This window comes from Heterodontus francisci, chromosome 16 (assembly GCF_036365525.1).
Source record: "Heterodontus francisci isolate sHetFra1 chromosome 16, sHetFra1.hap1, whole genome shotgun sequence".
In the NCBI taxonomy this organism is placed as follows: Eukaryota; Metazoa; Chordata; class Chondrichthyes; order Heterodontiformes; family Heterodontidae; genus Heterodontus; species Heterodontus francisci.
In genome coordinates this window covers 70,093,199-70,119,942 of record NC_090386.1, presented here as the reverse complement: position 1 = coordinate 70,119,942, position 26,744 = coordinate 70,093,199, and the positions used below count along the sequence as shown (strand labels likewise).

Sequence of the window (26,744 nt, the reverse complement as noted above, 5' to 3'; positions counted from 1 at the left end):
CCTTAATTACCTCTAGACTAGACTATTCCAATGCACTCCTGGCTGGTCTCCCACATTCTACTCTCCATAAACTTGAGGTCATTCAAAAATCCGCTGTCCATGTCTTAACTCGCACTGAGTCCCGTTCCCCTCACCTCTGTGCTCTCTGACCTCATTGGCTCCTGGTCAAGCAACATTTTGATTTTAAAATTCTCATCACCATTTTCACATCCCTCCATGGCCACACCCCTTCCTATCTCAGTAATCTCTTCCAGCCCCACAACCCTCCAAGATAGCTACACTCCTCTATCTCTGGCCTCTTGTGCATCCTCGAGGTTAATCGCTCCACCATTGGTAACCGCAGCACCATCAGTTGCATAGGCCCAAAGCTCTGAAATACTCTCTCTACACCTTTCTGCCTCTCCACCTCGCTTTCCACCTTTAAGACACTCCTTAAAAACTTCTGCATCTGACCTAATATCTCCTTTTGAGGCTCGGTGTCATACTTTGTTTTATAATGTTGCTGTAAAGGGCCTTGGCATGTTTTATTACATTAAAGGTACTATATTAATATAAATAAATATCAGCAGCCCGCTTGATTGGCACCCCATCTACAAACATTCACTCCCTCCACCACCAACGCACAATGGCAGCAGTGTGTACCATCTACAAGATGCACTGCAGCAATGCACCAAGGTTCCTTAGACAGCACCTTCCAAACCCGCGACCTCTACCAACTAGAAGGACAAGGGCAGCAAATACATGGGAACACCACCACCTGCAAGTTCCCCTCCAAGTCACACACCATCCTGACTTGGAACTATATCGCCGTTCCTTCACTGTCGCTGGGTCAAAATCCTGGAACTCCCTTCCTAACTGCACTGTGGGTGTACCTACCCCACAAGGACTGCAGCGGTTCAAGAAGGCAGCTCACCACCAACTTCTCAAGGGCAATTAGGGATGGGCATTAAATGCTGGCCTGGCCAGCGACGCCCACATCCCATGAATGAATAAATTTTTTTAAAAATATGTTGTTGTTAAAAGCTTTAGATTCTTGCAACTTTGGGGCTTTATGCAACATTCAATATTTTGTTCTTAAACCAAGAATCAATTGATTCTGACTTTTACATGAATGATTTGATACTGGACAGCTGATTCTTTGAAAATAGATGGGCACAGTCTAAGGAAAGGGGCCCTTTTTGATAATTCTGACATTATATAGCATTGTGCATCAGGAAAAACAAAAATAGATTCCAGACAAATTACTGCACAGCTTTGAAGATCTACTTCAATCATTAGGCAACGAAGTCAAATGATTTGGTGAGCTGTGGTATGAAGTGACAATATCCTTCAGCAATTCCAGCTAATTTCCCTACACTTACTGTGACTATCACCATTTTGCATACATACAAAATTCTTGGTGACAGTAAAAATGGTGGCTGTAAAAATGGTGGCTTTTGATGGATCGGAGCAATAATCAAATCATTTGCCTTATTGATCAAACTATCAAGCAGTTTCTTTAAATTAACACAGTAATGATTTTTCACAAACAAATTTAACTGAAAACAGCAACATTTTATTAAAAGTGCAATTTGAATTTCCCTTAAGATTTGTTTAAATTCCATTCAAAATACAAAACCAAGCTTTAGCTTTAAAATGCTAATCATTTTTCACCACATCTTCTCAACTATACTATTTATGATTTTATGAAATTAAGTAAACATTAGCAATTTAAGCCATTATCTTATGACCATCAAGTTTCACAATATCACACGTGTTTACACTGCAGTGTCATGTTTATTAGAAGTAGGTTAGTAAAAGGCATAAATGTTCATATAATTTGACAAGAGGGAATGTCCAATGTTAAATTCTAAGGAATACTGCATGATATATAAGCTCTCAAAGCTTCCCAGCCAGTTTCGCCTAAAATTTCACCATGTGATTGGACTCATGTTATACATTAAGCAAATGGCCTAAGTACTGCGATGCCAGACTTGCTGCCTCCTCATTTACCTCAGAAATTATGAATGAAACAAAGGCAGCCGTTTCAGTTCACTCAGGAAGTCAATACCAAGGGATCTGAAGATCAATTCTTCAGCAGCATCTGGCAGGCATTGGCCCTCGCGGATCACATGCATGGAAGATACAAACCAAAAATGATATATGAAACTACCTTGGGATTACACTCCTCAAAACAGCTGTTCCTTTTGTGATTCTAGTTTCATGTTGCAGGGATAAACCACAACAATCCTATTCAAAAAGGAACAATTACTTCAGTAACCTTACTCCCTCTTGAAACTATAAGGTAATGTTGCAGGATTAAAACTGTTCCCTGGAGCTCATATTTACATATTTATTCAAAATCTTGAGTTAGCAGATTTAAGGCAGAACGTGCATTTAATGAAAAAGCACGGACTCAAGTGTATGTTAGCGATAGAAATACTTGCAGACCCGAATCTGTATTTTTCTTTTACTTCTGACACTAATAGGAATTTTTAAATATACAGTTTCTCAAAAGGAATACAAATTATATCAGCAAATCTCCTGTAGTTTTAAGTTAGTTTTTTTTTAATTTCCAAAATATACTTTATTCATAAAAATCTGTAAAAATTACATTGCCCTGTAGTTTTAAGTTAGTTGGTTATACAGTCTTGTATAGCATCTTTATATCATACACACAATGCATAATGGTGCTGCCATGCTGAACTGTCTCTTTAAAGTCACGACGTCTAACTCTTGTGAATACATACATCTTGAAGTCAATTCACATTAGGGACACCATTCGGTTTGAAAAGAAATATTTCTGTAAATATGGCATGTTAAGTACAATATGTGGGGCAGGTAACATTTTTAAGAGAGGGTTAAATCACTGCAAATTCATTTCATGTGACAGACATGTCATACACTGATATGCTAAGCTTGCTAGTAGAGTTGTACATGTTCGGCAGTATCATGCAATTGGGGGAGTGGTGGAAGATAAAAAAAAAAGTAACAATTGCAGGCAGTCTTGTTTTTAAAAAAAAAGCTGTAGGTTGGGTCACTGACCCCTTATTGTTTCTATTGCACTGGTAAGAAAGTACTGAACCCTCAACTATATCGACTGACATTAAGCGGGGAATTCCTCCAGCTAAACAAGCCATTCTGTTCCGTTCTTGTCAAAAGTTCTACACAATCACCCCAATTCCATTTCCCTCCTCAGCTGCTCGTTTAACTGAACCCAACAGTGCACAACCTATATAATTATAGAATGGTTATGGCATAGAAGAGGCCATTCGGCCCATCATGTCTGTATCAGCTCTCTAAGAGCAACTCAGCTAGTCCTATTCCCTCTGCCTTTTCTCTGTAGCCTTGCAAAATTACTCATCAGATAATTATCCAATTCGGTAACCTTGGAATGAAAATGGCAATTGAAGCTTAGCTCATTAAGCAGGACACCATCAAGAACACCTAATCCCACTCCAAAAACATTGTCCACATCCTTCCCACATCATCTTTTATGAATGTGCACACTATTGTCACCTCCAGGCTTAACAAAGAAAAATATTCAGTCTTTTGTACAGGAGGGAAAATACCACAAGCATGTTTAGACTGATAGCATGAAAGCTTTTTAACCCCTTAATGTCAAAAATCTTGAACATTTCAAATTTGGCATAATTCCAAGTTACATTCCAGAAATGTTTATATATTTTGTATATTTTTATTCACACCAATTAGATTGGGATAACTGGATACAATGCACTGCTATTTTTGTTCTCAGCTTAAAATACCATCATCTGCACCATTTGATGGAGACACCTTTTTTGCTTTAAACATTTGCAAACTAATTATGCTGCTTATCCGTCACACACTATTTGTTATCTGTTGCCCTCATCTAGGTTTGAACACAAACTCTTGCCTTTTGTTTTTAAAAAAAGACCTGTTCTGATAGTGCTCTTTGTCATTCAACTGTCTGCATAGTGACCGAACAAAAATGCTGCCAAGCACTTGTACCTTGTTACTTTTGAGATCTAAATTTAAAAAGGCACCATCTCTAAAAATGCAGAACAAATCAAACACATTATTCTGCAGAAGGAGGGATGATGCTCCCTACTATTCATATCTGGTACATTTGTACCTCACACTGCAACAGGTAATACAGCACAGCTCTTCATCAGTTTTTCTTTGTTGTATTGATAGATTATTGCTGTGCTAATATTAAGGTCAATCCCAAAAAATTACTTGCATTAGTAATGCTTAGATGTTTGAACTTCTCAGTTTCACACAATATAGTTCATGGCTTAAATGGGACAAATCTTTTTTGTAAGACTTAAATATGATCCTACTAAAATTAATCCCACACAATACAATTTAAGTTGATACAATTTATAGTACAAGGATATTCTAATACACACAATGGATGCAATAGATGAAAGAACAAAATTACAGTAAGCTTCTTTAGCATCAATACCACCATCTCTGGCCACTTTTAATGATAATCACTGAGCGTACTACTATTATTTAGAATTTTAACACAAGTAGTTCCAGGCTATTAAGCCAATGAAACCTTGCTGTTACAAGATTGGGTCTTGCCTTAGATATTCTCTCAGGTATCACTCCTGCAAGTGGACTTACATTTAGGGGTGTAGCCAAACAGTCCAACATCTAACTATACGACAGTGCAAACGTGGGATAAACCAATAGTACCGCCATTATTTGAACTGGATACGTCTGTGGCTAATCCTTCACACGAATCTCCAATATTTCAAAGGTGGATCAAGAAAAACATCTGGTGCAATTAGTCCAGATACAAATTCTTTAAGCATTTTTATTTCAGTGAGTGAACTTTTTTTTAAAAAAAAGAGTCATACAGCAATGAAACAGGCCCTTCGGCCCGAGTCTGTGCCGACCAAGAACCACCCATTTATACTAATCCTACATTAATCCCATATTCTCTGCCACATCACCACCATACTCCTACCACCTACCTACACTAGGGGCAATTTACAATGGCCAATTTACCTATCAACCTGCAAGTCTTTGGCTGTGGGAGGAAACCGGAGCACCCGGTGGAAACCCACGTGGTCAAGGGAGAACTTGCAAACTCCGTACAGGCAATACCCAGAACCGAACCCGGGTCGCTGGAGCTGAGAGGCTGCAGTGCTAACCACTGCATCACTGTGCTGCCTAAATATAGAGCAACAATTATGAAATAACTCACTTAGTTTGATCAGTTCAACTTGTCAGTTTTCAATAATTCAAAATAATGAACATATTAGTTTCCTCAGAATGGTTCATCTCTCATGACTTAAAATAACTTGCAACAGTCCACCTGCATTCCAAGCAATAACTCTGGTGCACAGTTCTCCTCACATCTTGCTCTTTAAATACCTAGCTATCACGAGTTTTTAAAAAATCTAAGGTTTTTCTGACCTGAGGGGTGGGCCTATGCCAGACAGCCCCTGCTGAGTGACCCGAACCCAAGAAGTCCTAATAAAATGGGTGTGAGGTGTCAGAGAGTCATTATAGCACAGAACGAGGCCAGTCGGCCCATCAAGTCCATGTCGTTTGCTAATGTGTTTACTAATTATCAGGCTAACTAATTGCTAGTTTACAGTCTTTTAAGCAGCACCTGGACTTTAAAATTCTCGTCTTTGTTTTCAAATCCCTCCATAGCCTGGCCTCTCCCTACCTTTGTAATTGCCTCCAGCTCAACACAGCCTTCCAATATATGTACACTCCTCTAATTCTGGCCTCTTGAGCATGATTCTAATTGCTCCACCATTGGAGGCCATGCCTTCAGCTGCCTGAGCCCCAAGCTTGAATTCCCATCCTAAATCTTACCATCTTTCTAGCTTGCTTTTCTCCTTTAACAGGCTCCTTAAAACTTAGAAATCTTTGATGAAGCTTTGGTCATCTGCCCTAATATCCCGTGATGTGGCATGGTATCATATTTTATTTTATATTGCCCGTGAAGCCTTGAGATGATTTATTACATTAAAGGCATTACATAAATACAAGGTGTTGTTGTTTGTGGAAACAACTTCAAGTCCTCGTAAATTCACTTTGCATTTTAAAAAAAAACCTTAAATGGAACTCTTTTTCCAAATCCTCTCTGTGGAAAATGGTTAAAATCCCAAAATATGACACATTAACAATTACAATGGCCCAGATTTTGCAGTAGAAATAAATGGCAAGGCTATCAGTTTTCGCTGGTATCAAGGAGTAAATCAGACAGCAACGTCCAGTGTCTGCAGATTCCCTATAGAGGGCACCACCCTCTTTTAGATTTCTAATAACCGCAACAGCAGTGCAAAAGCCCATAGAAAGTCTATGGATAAGTGCAAGTGTACTAAACGGCCAGCGCCGTATGCTAACCGCAAAATCTGGGCCAAAAAAAGGTGCCTGCAAAGATTCATTTTGTAAAATCGGTCAATTAGGACAAGTTTCACTTCACAACAAACAGATGCCGATATTGCATTCAACTACAATAGCAATAACTAGAATCAAAAATCTGCATTTTAAATAACATGCATATTTATTGGACTGGTCTTGCAAGTTCTGTATTTGTTGGAATAGAATGTGAACTATTTCACTTTTTCCTTTAGTGATTGAGATAGACATGCAGTGTCTGGAAAAAGGATGGTGAAAATGAAAAACTGTCATTGTAAATCTGCGTACGAATCCAAGATTTCAACTACGCATCTTGAATTCCTAATAAGAAAGAGCTGTTCATTTTGGTTGAGTGAGAAGTAAAATTCTTACTGTGCTCCAGACCTGTAATTATGGGGCATATACCATAATTTTAATCAACCAAATAAGAATTTGGGAGGCAACTCATTCACTTACAGCCAAATGCCACAAGTCCAGTATTTAGAAATAAAGTTTTTTTCTTTTTGGTCTGCTTAATGTGACACTAAAGCGAAAACAAAATGGTTTTGTAAACTATAGGTTTAAGAGAATACATATACACTTGATGTCCACTTATTTCTGACCTTTGTTAAGCTACTAATTAGATGTAATTAATTAGCCACTCCAGGCGCTGCTTCACAAACCACTGACCACCTCCAGGCGCGTATCCATTGTCTCTCGAGATAAGGAGGCCCAAAAGAAATTAGATGTAATAGTTTTCCAAATGTTTATGTATTTTATAAACCCAAGTTTATGTGTATTTTTAAAAATAATTCAATTGAGAGGCTGGCGGCTGCTGATCTCTGCCTGTTCCAGGTCCCGTTTACCGGGTGGTGGCACCCCTCCACCGCCTTTGTTCGGCGGAGAGTTTCATCTGTTGACTTTTTTTTATTAAAATAAAACCACCCAGTTTGTATATTTTATATAGCTGTAGTTTCCAAATAGTTTTCCAAAGTATGCTATATACATCCAATTTTCCAGTGTAAAAATACATTCACTAATGAAACAACTGAGAATAACTTTCATCACCCAACTCCAATTTAGCAGAATTGTTTTTGCAATGATGGTATTTCAGTTACTGCTTTCTTGTATTATTAAAATGTCTTTTCCCTTTTGTTTATCTGGCCTATCACCTGTAACTGAGATGCATAAACTATTGCCTTCCAGCAATAATTAGCCTCTAAGGGGTGCAAGAAACAGCTTCCTAGTGGGAAAATGACAAGTGTTCACTGGTGGCTCTTCCAGTGGTAGAGTTGACATTGTGAATGGCTGGGTTAAGGGTGTTTTCTTGACAAAATAAAACACACTACTTTTGCAAAAATAATAAGTCACACTACAGTCCTGGAAACAAACAGTATCCTGCAGCAATTTTGGATGCAACACACTCCCTGCAATATGTCATTGATACAAACGAAGATATGAATTAGGAGCAGGAGAAGGCCACTCGGCCCCTCGAGCCTGCTCCGCCATTCAATAAGATCATAGCTGATCTGATTGTAACCTCGAGTCCACATTCCCTCCTATCCCCATAATCTTCACTCCCTTGCTTATCAAGGATCTATCTACCTCTGCCTTAAAAAAATATTTAAAGACTCTGCTTCCACTGCCTTTTGAGGAAAAGAGTTCCAAAGACTCACCTGTCTTAAATGGGACACCACTTATTTTTAAAATAGTGACCCCTAGTTCTAGATTCTCCCACAAAGGGAAACATTCTTTCCACATCTACCCTGTGAAGACCCCTCAGGATCTTATATGTTTCAATCAAGTCACCTCTACACTTCTAAACTCCAGCAGATACAAGCCTAGCCTGTCCAACCTTTCCTCCTAAGACAGCCCGCCCATTCCAGGCAGCAAGCAATGTTCTTTTAAATGTTTAAACTTTATCTTTTTAAAAATGCAAACAGAAGAATTAGAATCTTCATTCTATCCTTGTTCCCAGTATCCTATAAATTCCTAAATAATGCTGACTTTGCTTTTATTTAAAAACAACAGTTCTGCCTTTTAAAGCATGTCATTATTGTAAGGGTGGATAATTGTCCATTTTCCACTCCTGTTCTTAACTCAGTTGGTTTAGACTGCATTGCAAATTAGTGTTTTCTTTAAAAATACAATTGTATTTGGTGAGTGCACAATAATTGCAACTGAAGTATGGTAATGCAGACTAATAATAATACATGGAACAGAACTATTTTTGAGTAGTCCTAGTACAAGACACCCAAACATGTAGTAGGTGACAGTCAATTTCTAAATTACCATCTCCCCATGCCTATTTCTCTGAAATTAGAAAGATAGACTAGAATGTGGTATTAAAACTAATTAAACAAAGTACTATGAACACAACTATAATTGACCACCGAGCATCTCCTGCAGCTTGGGTCCTTTGTCAGAAAAAGTTTCTTGCCAGATGTTTTCTCACTACGGATGCCATCGACCAACATTTGCTATTCTTCTGGTTCTTCTACTCCATAAATCACACAAAGACAAAATACACTTAACGCACGCTGGACTGAAGCACAAGGATGTGCCTTAGTAAAATGTTCCACTATCCGTAAAACAGATTAACAAAAGAATTGTATACCATTTTAGCCCAATGTACAGAGAGGAAGATAATTACAGAAGTGGTTAAAACCTTTTTATTAAAATAAGCTTAACATAATAGTGCGAACCACCTTTTAACCATTTGCTGTGGGCAATTTTGTAGATAGATAACACTGGCCAAGAGATTTAAGATCTTCAAGCACTTCATTCTTTCTGATCTTGTTTTTAGTTCCCGCCCCAGAGTCTTTTCCTACTGTGTTCAGCTTCCATTTTCACCTCTGTGAAGCACATTGGGACATCCATTATGATAAATAAATGCAAGTTGTTGCCATCATTGTTTAGCACACATGTGGAATCCCTAACTCAGTAAAACTGTATCTGAATGATGCCAAAATGGGCAACCATCTGCTCTACCTAGAGAATAAACGATAGGCAAGATGAATTTAAAAATGAGACCACAGGTCAGAACCTGTGCTGTTATAAAATTCCTATTCAATCAGGTTCGTCTATTATTTCAAGAACAAATACATTATTTTCTGGACTTTAAATCTTTCAAAAGGATTGCTTGCTAGGCATAGCATGATAGGCTCGAGAACAAGAGGTCATTGTTTTAGGATAAGGGGTAGCAGATTTAAGACAGAGATGAGGAGAAATTACTTCTCTCAAAGGGTTGTGAGTCTTTGGAATTCACTACCCCAGGGTGCAGTGGATGCCGCGACATTGAGTAAATTTGAGGGGATAGACAGATTTTTAATTAATCATGGGCTGAAGGGTTATGGAGGACGGGCAGGAAAGTGGAGTTGAGGCCGAGAGGAGATCGGCCATGATTGTATTGAATGACGGAGCAGGCTAGAGGGGCTGAATTGCCTACTCCTGCTCCTAGTTCTTATGTTCTAATTAACTCCCCATTGCTGTTTGCAAACTGAAGGAAGAGATTATAGTCTCAAATTAGCGTTTCCTTATAAAATCAAAATGCTTTCAAATTTAGTCATCATTCTGCCATGAGGATATCCTTGCAATTAAATTTCTTTTTTCAACTTTGAGGTTTGGTGATTAAAGAGGTATACAGCAGAACTTAATTCTAAGAAGAAATTTTACTCTGCCTCAACAGCCTGTTGTAACCCCAGCACCATCCCAATACGGAAGAGCATCCCTCCTACATAACTGTGTATTTCCCATTCCCCACACCACCCGCTTCTATAAGCTCTCTCAATGAAATTGCCAGCCTACCACTATGGATCCATACTCTTGGATCTGGATGAGATTATCCAAATTCCTTTTATCCTTACAGCCAGCTTAAAAAAATATCAATTGCATCAATCTATACTGGATTTGAACTCATTGGGGAAGGACAGCTTGATAACTCATTGCCCAGTCTTTAATCATGTTTGAGCATACAGTGCAGAAGTCAAATGATAACATTGTATTTTGAAATATTAATTAAATTCTAAATACAGCAGGGGCATGCAGATACACTAAAGTTTCCACAACACATAATAAAGTAGCTTGCATATGCAGACGCAATAAAAGTTAAATTTCAGAATTCAGATATCATTGTCTTGTTCATTACAGCATGCTTCTGAACAACCTATACTTTTACATTCACATATCTGGTCACATGCTCAGCTAATAAACTGAAAAATGCCATTTTTTTTATTCAGCAAAGTTAAGCTTCTATACAAAATAAGCCCAACGATAAAAACCACTGATGTGGTTAGTGGATATAGAAGCAAGAGATGTTAATTAGATTCTTGAATAAATCTGGCACAACCTCAAATATCAAACTATACAGAACTGTTCAAGCTATCTCCATTCTAAGAAAATATAGTTAATAGCCCAAAGAAACATACTGCACCCTTTAAAGGTGATCAGTAACTTGTTCAGTAAAGCAGAGTTGGATTAACACCTGTGTAAATGGCTAATTCAATCCTGTGATTATTACTTTACATATTCAGACATAATCAAGTTCTTTGAGATAGTTAAAGTACACACAAATTCGAAGTTGATTTTGTTTTGTAACATAAAATCAAAAAGCTGATTCTTCAAAATGTTGTTAGTAAGGAATCCAATTGTTTTGAGCAAAACATTACGTACAGCACAGTGGTTGCAAACCCACAATTTAAAATAGGAAGTTCCATTATTAACATTTGAAAGAAAAGCAAATGAAAATGCATTTTCATCCTGTGTATTACTTGGAATGGTGTTATTAATAGTCAGTCATAATGGAGGAGGGGAAGTTTTGTTGTTCCCATTCACTAAAACAAAAGATATACATGCCAGAAACTTATTTCTTGGTGTCTTCAAATAATGTCGTTTTAATGAGGTACTTGTTCTATTATTTTAGGAGCCTACAAGAATAAGTTCATAAAAGTATAACTGGTTTCCTATTAAAGTTTTGCCACATAGTTAACTCAGCTGCAAACAGAGTAGCGTACCATATGAAAGCATTACTGAAAAGGAACTAATGAAATCCATCATGTTATATTAGCTTGATTATTGCATAGGTAAAACAAATATAATTTTTACATCAATATTTGAAGCACAGTATCCAATCTGGTTATGAGTAGACATCTCAATAGTACAATTTCCTATTTGAGTTTATCCATGCAGAAGTAATTATCCAAATAAAAATCTAATTTATAATGTATCACAGTTCTCCCCAGAGCACATATGCTCCTGATTACCCTAGTGCTGAAAATCCTTTCCGTTCTTAGGAATAAGGGGATGTCAGGATTTTTAAAAACAAAACTAAAAAAAAGTTATAACTGGTATACACCAAGTGCCAATTTTTAAATCACATGTGGAGGAGTCTTGATGGACCAATTGTTCTTTTCCTGCCCATCATTTTTGTAAAAACGAAAATTATTGCAAATGCCATTCTTAAAGTAGAATGTTATATTCAAAATCAGCAATCGCTCCCAACGTGTTGAGCCAACAATTATATTGCTATAAAACTCTTAACTCTATTTCTTAAGTCTGTCATTCTGTCTTTCTCTTTGTATGTCAGTCATTTTTGATAAAAGATGGCTTGCACTGTTACCAATATTCAGACAAACACGAGATTACCATATGATTGCTTTGTTGTATGAACAGATCTAAAAAGTTCAGAGAACAAACACCATCAATATTGAAGACATTTCCATATATGCGTTCAGGTAAACACAGTAAAAGCGATTTCAAGCTGATCACTGACTAGAACAAATGCTTCCCTTTCATCACCTCTTTTGATTTGCAAAATTAAATTGATCCAAGATTCTCATTCTTCCTGCTCATAAATTGGTATACTGTCATCACAATTTCTTCAGTACATGCACTACCTCATTTATTAACATACCTAATTCATAACAAGTCATCAGTCGCTGAAAGACAGCAATTCACACCACAGAGATTGGAGGTCCTATTTTACTTCTAAAAGGGAAGTTACTATAGGTGGGTTTATGTCGCTCTCCAATTGTTGTCCTTGTTAACATAAAATAGCCATAGTATTATTTGAACACATTCGTACACAGATCCAAATTAACTAATTAAAATGGGGTTGGGTGTTAAGCTGTTTGGAATTGGAAGCAATGAGCACACAGTTGAATGTTGCAGTTTTACCTCCAGACCTGTCCAAGCTGCAGGATGTGGATGAGACACTGCAGGAACCACATGCACATTCGGCAGCAGGTCGAGGTAGGAGCACTCCAGCGCTGCCTCACTTCGTTCTCCTTGGTGCTGAAATGATCGGCTGCCTCATCAGCGGCGACTCGTCCTGCTCCTGCCGCCGCCGCCGCTGCTGCTGCTCGGGCACTGCCCGCACCGCCGCTGCTCGAATAGTCGTAGACAAACCACCTAAAACTTAGCACCTGCACCACTAGGGACGGCACGACCACGAAAATCAGCGTCAGCCCGAACCACCAGTAGTCGCCTTTGAAGTAATAGTCCACGGCCAGCCACACGTCGGTAGCCCCATCCGAGAAGAAGACGAGCAGGGCGCCCAGGATCCAGCAGCAGTCCGCCAGCGAGTACTCTTCCCTCTGGCGAAGCACCGAGTTGAGACAGGAGCTGTGGCAGCAGCTGGAGCCCTGCTCACAACAATGGGAGGAGGAGGAGGAGGCGGCGGCCAGGACCGCGGCGGAGGAGGACGGGAAGCCCCTCTCCCCGCACTCACTCTCCGCTGGGCGTTGACCTAAATTCTGCAACGAGACGAACGCCGTCCCTCCCATCCCATCCGACTTTGCAGCCATGTTGAACAAGCAGCCCCCCAAGACTGACACTCACTTCCGCAAAAGCGGGGCCTTTTCAAACCTCCTGCGAAAAAAAAACTTCCGGCGGCTGCGGGTGGGGCTGGGCTGTGGAGAGAGAGAGAGAGATTGAGAACCGTGGCGAGCTCTCACTCCCCTTCACTACCGCTCCTCCCCGCTCTGGCGGCACAGCCACTGGATCTGCGGGATCTGACCCTCCCTCTCACTGGAGCCCAGCTCGATTAACGTGGCTACATCACCGAGTCCGCACAGGCGCTTCACCCTTTTGTTTCACACACAGACCCAGGCATGAAAATCAACAGGCACACCCCCAGACACATCATTACTGACTATACACAATCGGGCGATAATTGTTATACACCGGGCAGGCAACATCCACAAACATTTGCACGTTCTTACATCTGCACATCTGATGCACCCTTTAGGGCATTTTTGCAACTTGCTTGCACTGGGATAATGTAACAAGAATTCTGAGAAACCTTACTCCAGTATTTATTATTGCGGGCTTAAAGCTACCAAACATCTTGACATTAATTCTACCCCTTCAGTACTCAAACGTAGCTCGGGGATGCAGTTTAGACGTTTACAGTGGTGAAAATTGTCCTTTAAAGTAGTGGTCCTACTGGTTCAGTCCGTGATTCAACATCTGGTCAATAAGAAGTCAAGGGAAGTCACATAACAGTTGGAGCCACGATTTCAGTAAATATTAATTTGGGAAGTGTTGTTTAATATTAGTTGACATAATTGTCTAATAAGTGGGATTCTACAAGGTATGAGGGGCTAAATTGGATGGCCCCTGAAAACAGGACCTGAGATCACAATATAAAAGCAAAAGAACTTCTGAAGAAGGGTCACTGACCTGAAACGTTAACTCGGTTTCTCTCTCCACAGATGCTGCCAGACCTGCTGAGTATTTCCAGCGTTTCTTGTTTTTATTTCAGATTTCCAGCATCCGCAGTATATATATTGTGATCTCAGATCCTGTTTTCAGGGGCTATCCAATTTAGCCCCTCATACCTTGTAGAATCCCACTTATTAGACAATTATGTCAACTAATATTAAACAACACTTCCCAAATTAATATTTACTGAAATCGTGGCTCCAACTGTTATATGACTTCCCTTGACTAACTGGCTTCTGCTGCCAGACCTGCTGAGTATTTCCAGCGTTTCTTGTTTTTATTATAGCTGAGATCACAATGAGTGATTCCATGAGACTTCACACTGTCTACTCATTTCTATGATCTCTTTGTCCAGCCAGCACTAACTGTGTTGTTCATTGGCTGGCGCATGAGTGGGTGGGGATGGGGTGGGGGGGTGCAATATCTTGAGTGGCTAGCACCATTTAAAGCTAGCCAGCATCTCTTAAAGGGAGTGCATTGTGTCTGGATCGGGTGCTGGGAGTCGTGGTTGAATAAAAACTGGCCTGGGAAAGAGTGAGGAATAACACAATGGAAGATACACGCGAGGGTTTGGTGGAGCCACAATCTCCATCCTTCTCCCTGGCAACTTTATACTTTCATCCTCCTTCTCACATCCTCCTCATTTCACCCTCTGTTCTGATTCACAAGCTACAGATGGTGCAAGTATGTTCCTCTGACTTGCTCCACACGTCCTCCCTCCCCCCCCCCCCTCCCCTCCACCCCGACTCTCCCTTCACCAGAACTTTACCCTTGTGCCATTTTCTTTCCAGATACCCAAGACATGCAACCTGGCCAAGCAGAGGAAGAACACCAAGAAGATGGTGATGATGAAGACACAGCACCATCACTTAATTTCACACTCACAGCCACTGGCTCAGACAGACACTGTGCTTATCTTAGAGGATAGCTTAGAGGTGGAATCTGCACATGGTGAAACACCAGGCATACGTGTGCTGTAGCTAGGGCAAGAGACAAGCATAGCACAAGTGGCAGCTTGCTGGAAGGCAAGGTTGCACATGTGTTCCACAGCAGAAGACACAGATGAGGACTTTGGTGGGGCGGCCTACCAAAGAACACAACAAAATTCTTAGTGCTTTGAGAAGCCTGTCAGCAAGCCTACCTTCAATGTCAAGGGGCATGCAGGAGTTCAGCACCAACTTGACAGAGCTTTGTGCAGCACTTGGAGCCCATCCTTTCCAGCATGGTAGTGGTAGCCAACTCCGTTGCACACTCGTGGACCCATCCATGATGTAGTGTCTGATGACCGATGTTGCAGCTTCTGTTGCAGCACATGCAGCAGGCACCCAACATCTGTGTGCTGGAGTGGAAGCTCAAACTCAAGACATGCAAAGGTCACTTGCTACCATACAAGCTCAGACTGCTGCTATCATTGTTGTGGATTTCAGTTTGCAACCACCTTACAGGGCAGCTCAGCCAACAATCTGTCCTCGAACAAATACTAGGATTGCTGAGGTGCTGCCTTGGGGAAGTAGCAGTGGCTCCATACAGCATGAATCTGCTATCTTCTCTCAGGAAGACAGAATTCATGGTCCTATCCCTGCCAATCCACCAGTGCTCTTACTGTTGCCTGTCAGCCAGCTAGCCCACACCTCTGGTGCCCATGCTAAGATGGTTCAGCACTTCTAGGCCCAGAGCTCAAGGTTCGATACTCAATGTTCAAGGTCATCCCCCAAGGTCATTTACAGTCTCCTCCACTGAAAATCAGCATCCTTCCAGCAGCCAAGCTGCAGCCACAGGGTAGCACTGCATAGGACCACTAGGGCAGGCAAAGGCATGCAGAAGACAGGCTCTAAGGGGATGCACAAGGATGATTAGCTGACCTTTGCATGCAATATAGCATGATTTCAATTATAAATTTGGTTTGGAATGTTTACTTTGTGGTGCTTTTTATTGTTGCATTGTGGCCAGTCAGATGCTGTGATGGTCAGTGACAGAGGGAAGGGAAGGTGTGGGATTATTGGTGAATGGGGAATTGGGATTGCAGTTACTAATATCACGCTCCAATGAGTTCTTCATGGACAGCCTAGGCAGAAAGGGGTTGGCTAAGTTGCCTCCTCCCTTTCCTCTTCTTCATCTTCACCTGCTCGCCATATAGCTGGTGGCAAGGGATGTCTCCTCATGAAGGCGAGGTTGTGCAGCATACATCAGACCACCATGAATCTGGACACCCACTCTGCCAAGTACTGCAGGACTCCTCCAGAGCGGTCCAGGCAACAAAAGCATTGTTTCAACATGCCAATTGTCTGCTCTATCACAATTCATGTGGCAGTATGATTTTTATTGGATACATGCTACGCACACGTGCATGCATGGTTGTGGACCAGAGTCATGAGTCATGTCATCAGTGGATAGCCCTTGTCATCCAGTCACCACCTTCTGGTTTGCCATGGTGGCTCGAATACAGCTGGCACAGTGGACTGCCACAGAATTAAGGCATGATGACTGTTACCAGGATATCAGGCTGTGATTCATGAACCATGATTCACTGTCTATGGTCACACACCAACTGGTACTTGAGTGAATGGAATTTCTTTTGGTTCTGATATAGGGCAGTTAACATGCAGTGTCTGTAAAGCAATGTACATGGAATAAACGGCACCCTGCACCATGAGGAAGCCTGCAATCCTAGCGAAGCTGCGTGCTCGCTCCACCTGCATGTCGCTGGCAAGATAAATGAAATGTAACTGGCTCTCTTTGTATAGACAACGTTTCTGATGCAACAGTGGATGGCAAACTGCAAGATGTTACAAAAATCTTCAGCTCCAGCCTTAAAGGAGCCAGACACACTAGTTCATTTCCATGGTCACCTACACAGCCAGTGGCAATGTGGTCCTTGCCTTGTGCTGAGGTTGCAGTTGTGGCTGCAGCAGGTGGTAGATTTCAATGAGGATGCCCTTACTGAGGCACAGGCATTCTCACACATTGTTTTTTGCTGAAGATCAGGTAGGAAAATTCCTCCTTGAACATTCTGGGTAGATATGGCATCCTGCTGAGAGGCTATCTTCCCCCTTCTCCCTCTTTCAGCAGCTCCGAGTGGCCTCTGTTCATTCTCCAAGTTATACTGTATTCCAAGGGAAATGCCTACTAGCACACCCATGTCTAGGAGCAGCTGGTTTGTGCAGAAACCTTGAAGTCAGCAAAACGTCATGCACTTGCTACAACACTCCTTGTGGATTTTTGCAACTTGGAACAACTATAGAAAGTACCAAACACTTGTAGAATCAGAGCAACAGCCACAAGAAATCAACCAATAACTAATCTATAGGTAAAAACAAAATACCGCGGATGCTGGAAATCTGAAATAAAAACAAGAAATGCTGGAAATACTCAGCGGGTCTGGCAGCATCTGTGGAGAGAGAAGCAGAGTTAACGTTTCAGGTCAGTGACCCTTCTTCAGAACTAGCAAATATTAGAAATGTGAAAGGTTATAAGCAAGTAAAGCGGGGGTGGGGCAAGAGATAACAAAGTAGAAGGTGTAGATAGGGCAAGGTCACAGAATAGCTGACCAGAAGGTCATGGAGCAAAGGCAAACAATATGATATTGGTGTATTGAAAGACAAAGCATTAGTACAGATAGGGTGTTAACGGACTGAAAATTGAACAGCCTCAAGTATAAACATGAAAAAAAACAGTGGGTAAGCAAACTGAACAAACTAAGATAAAATAAAATAAAATGAACACAAGAAAAAAGAAAAAAATTGCTAAAAATAAAAGTAAAATGGGGGGCCCCGTCATGCTCTGAAATTATTGAACTCAATGTTCAGTCCGGCAGGCTGTAGTGTGCCTAATCGGTAAATGAGATGCTGTTCCTCGAACTTGCATTGATGGTCACTGGAATACTGCAGCAATCCCAGGACAGAGATGTGAGCATGAGAGCAGGGGGGAGTGTTGAAATGGCAAGCAACCGGAAGCGCAGGGTCCTGCTTGCGGACTGAGCGGAGGTGTTCCGCAAAGCGGTCACCCAGTCTGCGTTTGGTCTCCCCAATGTACAGGAGACCACATTGTGAGCAGCGAATATAGTATACTACATTGAAAGAAGTACAAGTAAATCGCTGCTTCACCTGAAAGGAGTGTTTGGGGCCTGGGATAGTGAGGAGAGAAGAGGGAGGTGGGCTCAAATCCCAACATGACAGTGTAAAGATTTGAATTCAGCTTTTTTAAAAATCCAATAAACAAATGGAAAAATATGAATTTGTCAGATTGTTGTGAAAGCCCACTGGTTCACTAATATCTTTTAGGGAAGGAAGACGTGCAGTCTGTTAGTCGGTCTGGTGTATGTGTCTCTAGTCCCACACTAACGATGTTTATTCTGAACTGCCCTCTGAAATGGTCTAGCAAGCCACTCAGTTACCAGTAGTGGGACAGTCTTGGGACAATGAGGGATGACTAATAAATGCTGGGCTTGTCGAGACACCCACAACTCAAGCATTATTTCTTTTTTAAAACTAACCCGTTTCACATGAGCACCACTGACTAATTGAGACACTTAACACCACATGGGCATCTATTGCCTGCAGACAGCATCACTAGTTTTGAGTATTTATGTGTTTCCCACTGCGTTGTTAATGTAACTATTGGTGACTAATGAGATAATTATGGACCATTCTAATTTTTCTGGAGAACAATCTACTCGTGATAAGTAGGCACTGCCAAACTTAGATAAATATTGGGTATCTCTACTATCCTAAATGATTACCTGTTAATTAAAATTAGTTATCACAAATTATACTTATAGATTAAGGGTTCAAATAGATTCATGCAAGTGTGCCAACTAGAAAGGGCTAGCCAGAAAATAATTTTCACTGAAAGCCATGTAAAAGTAAGAATAATGAAGATGTAGATTTAAAGTGAATTCATTTTGCTCTTCTAGCGGTGAAAAGAGAAGGTTCTAGCCAATCAAATCAGCAGGACAAAGAAAATTTGGACTCTGAGCTTACACAGCAGAAACATGAAATCAGTAATGATATTCAAAATAAGTATATTTTGTTTATGTAGAGGAAGTTTATTATGCATCATTTAAGTAACAAGCGAGCTTTATCAAGTGATATAAATTGCACAGAAGGATGAAGAACAAAGGTAATGAGGCATTACTACATTTAATTATTTTACCATAGATTTGGTCGCTGGAAGTAAGACTAAGGCAATATGCAGAATTCATATTTTTGTTTTTATATTCCTCATCTGTTGAAGAAAGATTAACAGTTAAAAAAAGGGAAATTACAGATGGTAACCAATAGAACTGGAAACATTTCAAACAATTAAATGCCATTCTGATTATTAATCTCGGGTAGCTATGATAAAATTAATATATTTTTGGCTTGATGTGTAGGAATGTTACTAAACCCTTTATTTATATGTTTCTTCAGTTCATCCTGCATTCATTTTATAGATACAAATAATGGTAGTCCACACAGGAGTTTCAGTATTGACACAGATCACTGCACCATTTTTTTAAAAAGCTTTTTTTGGTATTTTTTGGACACCAGCTGCACATTCAGTCAGTGGATGCCCTTCCTATTCATATATACGCTGATGTCTTGATTTGGAACATGCAAGGCAATGTGGATGCAGACAATTATGCCCAGCAACTGTGGAGAGCCTGTGATCCTGGCGAAGCCCAGATCTCTGTCTTCATGCTTTGCTGCCTTAATGGGAAAGAAGATGAAGTTGTTTGATTTGGGGAAAGACGCATCCATGACGCTTGGTACCCGAAAGCACCAGGAATTGACAATGTCATCTGTTGCAACCAGGAATGACCCTGAGCCATAAAAATTCAGGATCACAGTCACCTTCTGGATCACAAGTGTGGGACCTGGTGTTGGGCTGTACTTGCTGCTGTAATAGGTGACATAGCTTTGCCACAGTCTCCCAGGTGAAGTGGAGTTGACAGATATATTGCTACTCACTTAAACTGGAGAGAAGTGTTCCAATCCTATAAACCCATGTGGGGTAAATCCTGCTGCACCCTTCTTCTCTGTCACCCTCTGCAGCCTCACTCATGTTGTCAGAGGAAATTTGTGCAGAACACACTGGGCGGAGATTAGCTCCCAAAAAGTAGCATGTCACAATTTTTGTAGCCAATTACAGCAGCCAAAACAGCCAGAAATATGGATAAAAGCCCATTAGCAATATAACATAGCTAACCAGGTACTTACCTAACTGCAGCTGAGGATTCTTTTAAATAATGTTAATGCAACCTCCTTCCTCACTGTTCCCACTGAGACTTCCGATGAAGGGTCACTGACCCAAAACGTTAACTCTGCTTCTCTTTTCACAGATGCTGCCAGACCTGCTGAGTGGTTCCAGCATTTCTTGTTTTTATCCCACTGAGACTTTGTGGGCAGGTTTTAGAGTTGGCAGAATGGGCCTCAATCAGGTGCAGGATCCTTATTTACATATAATTATTATGTGCATATCAGTTTCAACAGGCATCCTGAATAACTAAACCTGACCATCTCAAAATGGCATCTGGTATACTGCTGGTGGACATCAGACCTGAGAGATCCCCATGCAAAATTTTGATGCCTAGAGTTAGGAGTGTATTTCTGTTATATATACAAAGGCTATAGTTCTGTCTATGAATCAATCATGAGTTTGAAGCACCGAATCAAAAGACTTGGAGGTTTATTAAAAAATTAAATGAACCAAGATACAGCTGGCATGGAAAGAATAGCATGTTACAGCTCAACTTCTTTCTTCAGATTTTTTTCTACCGCATGATTACAATCTCACCTCATTTATACCTTTTCTAGCTGTATTAATCCATAGGCATCGACATCCATAACTCTTCACACATATATGGGTATTAATGTCTCCATCAAGATGCTTTAGACCAGCTCAATATTTGTCTCCATTCTGACATCTTTTGATCCTGAGATTGCACAGAAAATATCAGTCTTTTAGCTTTAAAAGCATAAAAGGAAAGCTGATCTCCAGTTTGGAGTGATAAAGTAAACCTAAATGTGAACATAGAACCTTGGAAAAATTATGGCATTGAAGGAGGCCATTCAGCCCATCGTGTCCATGCCAGCTGAAAAAACTAGCTACCCAATCTAATCCCACCTTCCAGCATTTGGTCCATAGCCTTGCTGGTTACAGCACTTCAGTTGCATGTCCAGGTACCTTTTAAAAGAATTGAGGGTTTCTGCCTCCACCACCATTCCTGGCAGTGAATTCCAGACACCCACCACCATCTGGGTGAAAAAGTTTTTCCTCATGTCCCCTCTAATCCTTCTACCAATCTGTGCCCGCTAGTAATTGACCTGTCCGCTAGGGGAACAGGTCCTTCCTGATTATTCTATCTAGGCTCCTCATAACTTTGTATACCTCAATTAAGTCACCCCTCAACCTCCTCTGTTCTAAGGAAAACTATCCTAGCCTATCCAATCTTTCCTCATAGCTGCAACTTTCAAGCCCAGGCAACATTCTTGTAAATCTCCTCTGTATTGTCTCCACAGCAATTATATCCTTCGTGTAATGCAGTGACCAGAACTGTACTCAATACTTCCTCTGTGGCCTAACCAGCGTTTGATACAGTTCCAGCATTACATCCCTGCTTTTGTATTCTATACCTCATCCAATAAAGGAAAGCATTCCATATGTCTTCTTCACCACTGTATCTACCTGTCCTACCAACCGTCAGGGACCTGTGGACATACACACTCCAAGGTCTCTCATTTTTTCTACTCCTCTCAATATCCTCCCGTTTATTGTGTATTCCCTTGCTTTGTTTGTCCTCCCCAAATGCAATACCTCACACTTTTCTGGATTGAATCCCATTTGCCACTTTTCCACCCACTCAACCAAACCATTGATATCATTCTGGAATCTACAGCTATCCTCTTCACTATCAACTACGCTATCAACTACACTATCATCATGTACAAGTTGGCCTCAAAGAAGGAGGTTGCTAACATTTATACAGATATACTGTCAGCTGCTTTTTCTGTATTTTAATTCTATGCTTTCTAAGGCCTAAAATAACATGGGATATAAATGAATCTTTTGCATACTATTCTTCAATCTTAATCCATATCACTGGTACCCATTTTACCAGCACTGAATGGGTGACCATAGGTTGAAAATCCTCCTGCAGTCTCTTCTGCTGTGTACAAATATAAGTATCTTCTGATGAGTACAGATTGTACTCATCATCTGATGTGTATTGATTGTAGTTTCTTGTAATGTTTATTTGATGTAAAGGACAAAACATTCCTTTTTTAGATACCAGTATCACAATTGTATGGTTAAAAAAGCTTAAGGGTTACTGACTCTCTTGCTTCATTGGATATCTGCACCCTCCAGTATGGTAGTGAGCAATGCAATCCAGGAAAATCCCCATTTTGATCCCTAGTTTGTGCAGGTTTAATTGATCTCAACTATGACACAAGTAGGGGAATTATAATTCATTTCAGTACTCCTATGTTAATATGTATCAAAAAATCAGTTTCTGCTGTTAGTTGCTATGAAGTGAGGTTACTGGGAAGTTCGTGGTCAATTTTCACTGTCCTTCCCTGGCAGTAACAGGGCAAAAAAAAAGTCAAAATGGAGTCGGTGGCTTTACCACCCAGCTTCGCATCATTCCCATTAAATTAATGATTGTTAAAGGGGCCTTCACTGGATTTCGAAAACATCCACCTCTTTGAGGCAATAAGCACCTTTTAATATGGAAATTCTGGTCTTATGACATAAATAGGACCGTAAGTGCTATGCAGGCTCCGATCAGTTCCATGGGTGGTGGAACCGAAGACGCCTGGCAAAGGTAAGTGCTAAGTTATTTTTGTGGGCCATTGAGGAACATGAGTGCACTTCTGGGGACCTCAAAAATAATCTAGTCTGCTACTACCGTGGGACTCTCATCCTCAGCAAATATGACCCATCTTTCTCACAACTTACGTTGCTGGTGACCACCCAAGTCTGATCTAAAGGCCTCAATCTGTATCGGGATGCCTGTTTGGCACTTGGTAGCTCACATGCAAAATTGCGAGGCCTCAAAATTGCAGGGGCCTCTTCACCACCAGAACGGATGGTGTGCTTTGCTGGTCAATAGCCCAAAAATCAAAATTGACTGTGTTTATATTGTTATGACCAGGTGAGAAAGAGGTCTAGGGTTCCCTTTCAGCTTCACCTGGTCTTACTGTAACAGGGTTTAATTTTAGACACACTGTTTTTAGCTCCCCCTTGGTGAATCCTTGTTCACTGCTTTCCAATTATAAGGCAAAGAAACCAGCACAACAGGTTTTCTCAGGTTTAAAGAAGAAAAGTTGAAATTTATTAAACTTAAACTTAAACTCTAATTCGGTTAACATCGACTGATACACGGCACGCCCACACTAGCATCCATATGTGATACACACATGCAAATAGAGACAGAAAAGAGCAGAAGAAAAATAAAGTGGAAACGTTTGAGGCAATATCTGAAGAGTTGTTCTTACAGTTCTTTGAGCTCACTGTAGAGTCCTTGATTGTAGGCAGATCTTGCATTTCGTTGGGGCCCAGTATTCTTCTTAAACCTTGTTCACTGTAGGAGACTTTTCTCTCTTGGGATTCTTGTGTCTTCAGTGGATTCAGAGGCTTGTGAGAAAGAGATGGGAGCAGACAGGAGAGAGATTTTCTCAGTCCAGGAGCAAACAGACTTTCTGCCCAAAATGTTTGTACAAATTCAAAAAACTCAGGTTGCCCAGCAGGTTAGTCATATGACTAGCAGGTTTGACCATGTCCTTTTGTGTAATCGGCCATCTTAGCAGTCAACCTGGAATGCGAGCTCCCCCACCTTCAACATCTGGTGATCAAAAGTCCATTGTGGGTTGAATGTTAGGGAATGACTGCTTTGTCATTGCAAATACCATCTGTTAATATGCAAATGTCTTTTCCGGCCACAGTTGATCTGTTCAACAATTCCTCCCCTCACTCCAGTAACAGTTTAAAATCAATGTTCATGACAAAATTAATGTGCCTCATTCTTGGCAAGTGGGGGCCCAGCATGACACCTCCACACCCAGCGGAATGAAATGTGACATGAGAAAAGGCGCATTTCATTAAAAGGGTTGAGAACAATGTAAGATACAGAACAAACTATGCATTTCTCTCATTCCCATTCATTCACAAATCCTAAAACCTATTAAAATTGCCTTCTCTTGGAGCCAGAACTGCTTTAATTGCCCCCTTTTGGGCATCCCAATAAACACGTGGGGTTTTTTTGGGAAGTTTCTCTCCCGTTTGCCATTTCCATGGCTGCCTAGGGTCTTTGTTCCTGCTGAGGTAATTTTTTTTAAAGAGTCAGTAGTGGGCAGGTCTATCCTGAACTCTCAGTGCTTTGCTGTGTCATGCAAAGGCTTTTGACCTCAGGGGTTGCGTAGTTTGCTTTTTTTCTGACTGTGGGGGAGGATTCTTTGCTAATCTCCTCTTTGTCGTAGAGGACACTCCTGCCTGCAGGTATTTGTGCAGACTCTACTGCACTCCCCTGTGGCACTTTGACTAGGTGAGGCATTACCATCATGTTTTCTCTGCCCCCTAGAGGTCTTTATTTGTCTCTGCAGCTTCCTGTAAATGCTGTTAGCAACTCTGGTGGGATGATTCTAGTGAATGCATTTACGTAGGAGAGTGTGGGGTCTAACTTTTCACATTTTTCGGGGTTGGCTGACCGGACAGTAGGGGTTTTCATCTGGGATTCCACCCAGATTTCCTTTAATCTGCCCTCTTGGTTACCTTTTCCCTTTCTCTGTCTAACCTTTTGCCAGCCATGTACCTGCCTCTCCCTTTTTGTTCTCGGCGGGGGTCCCTTACAGTTCAGCAGCCCTCTGCTGGAGGGTCCTCCTACCATCGGTACAGAACGTAGGGGTTCAGGTTTCACTGTAGGTTGGGGTTTCCCCTCAACCTGGCACATGTGGCAACTCCTGCAGTACTCCACCATGTCTTTGTGGAGTTTTGGCCAGTCAAACTGCTGTCTTATGCGAGCTTTGGTCTTTTTCACACCGGCATGTATTGCCACTATAGTCTCGCAGGCCCTTCTTAATATTTCTGTCCGGTACTTTTGTGGCACCACTAACAGGCAAACTACTGTCCACTCCTTGCTCTCAGGTCTGTGAAGAGAACTCCATTTCCTCATCAGTACCTCATTCTTTAAATAGCAGCAATCAGGGAGTCACTCTGCTTCACTTTTAGGCTGGGCAGCCTGTGGTAACTCTCGCAATACTGTGTCGACTTACTGAGCCTCACCTAGGGAAAATCCATTTAATTCATTCCCTGGGTCTCCTAAATTTCCAAAGAAAGTCTCAGACAGGCAGACCTCATGGTCATCTCCTGCAGTGCCAATGCAGTCTCCTCTGGGGGAGCTGGTTTGATCATGGCCTGATCCACTACACATTGGGTCCATCTCCCGCCACTGCCCTGTCTCTCTGACCTCCTGCAGTCTTTCTTTCACTACTGGGGGAGGGGGGCTTCCACCTTCACCCCTCCAGATCATTACCTAGGAGCAGGTCAACCCCGTCCACAGGCAAACTAGGGACAGTCCCTACGGTCACCGGTCCTGAAATTAGGTTGCACTCCAGGTTCACCCGATGTACAGGTACAGGCATACACTGCCCTCCAACACCATTCACCACCATTTTGGTGTTCACTGCACTCTCTGGGGGAAAAGTCAGGCCTTTTCGTCGTAAAGTAGGACCTCAAAGTAAAAGTTAAATGGGAAAGGTGGCCAAACCATGGCTTACAAGGGAAATTAGAGATAGCATTAGATCCAAGGAAGAGGCATACAAATTTGCCAGAAAAAATAACAGACCTGAGGATTGGGTGCAGTTTAGAATTCAGCAAAGGAGGACCAAGGGTTTGATTAAGAAGGGGAAAATAGAGTACGAGAGTAAGCTTGTGGGGAACATAAAAACTGACTGTCAAAGTTTCTATAGGTATGTGAAGAGAAAAAGATTGGTGAAGACAAATGTAGGTCCCTTACAGTCAGAAACTGTAATTTGTTATGGAGAAAAAAAAATGGCGGACCCACTAAATGCATACTTTGGTTCTGTCTTCACAAAAGAGGACACAAATATCATACCAGAAATGTTGGGGAACACAGGGTTTAGTGAGAGGGAGGAACTGAAGGAAATCAGTATTAGTCGAGAAATGGTGTTGGGGAAATTGATGGGATTGAAGGCCAATAAATCCCCAGGGCCTGATAATCTACATCCCAGAGTACTTTACGAAGTGGCCCTAGAAATAGTGGATGCATTACTTTTGCACCAGACAGGAATAAACAATTGTTGCAGTTCATCCATGAGCTCTTTGAATGTTTGCCATTGCCAATCCACCGTCATCCCTTTAGGTAACGTTTCCCAATCCATCATAGCCAACTCGCGCCTCATACCTTTGTAGTTTCCTTTATTAAGATTCAGGACCTTAGTCTCAGAATCAACTGTCACTCTCCATCTTGATGAAGAGTTCTATGATATTATGGTCGTTCATCCCCAAGGGGTCTCGCACAACTAGATTGTCAATAATTCCTCTCTCATTACACAATACCCAGTCTAGGATAGCATGTTCTTTAGTTGGTTCCTCAATGTATTGGTCCAGAAAACCATTCCGTATACACTCCATGAATTTCTCCTCTACGGTATTGTGACTAATTTGATTTACCCAATCTATATGTAGATGAAACTCAC

General features: G+C 41.2%; 1 protein-coding gene across 1 annotated transcript in view; it reads right to left on the bottom strand.

Annotated features, from left to right (window-relative positions):
* LOC137378486 (XK-related protein 7-like) overlaps positions 1 to 13,130 on the bottom strand; it is a 213,499-nt gene extending 200,369 nt beyond the window's left edge. Inside the window, exon 1 of the mRNA XM_068048820.1 lies at positions 12,502 to 13,130. Coding sequence (XP_067904921.1) covers positions 12,502 to 13,130 — 629 coding nt within the window. The remainder of the gene's footprint in view (positions 1 to 12,501) is intronic.
* Positions 13,131 to 26,744: the final 13,614 nt, after the last annotated feature.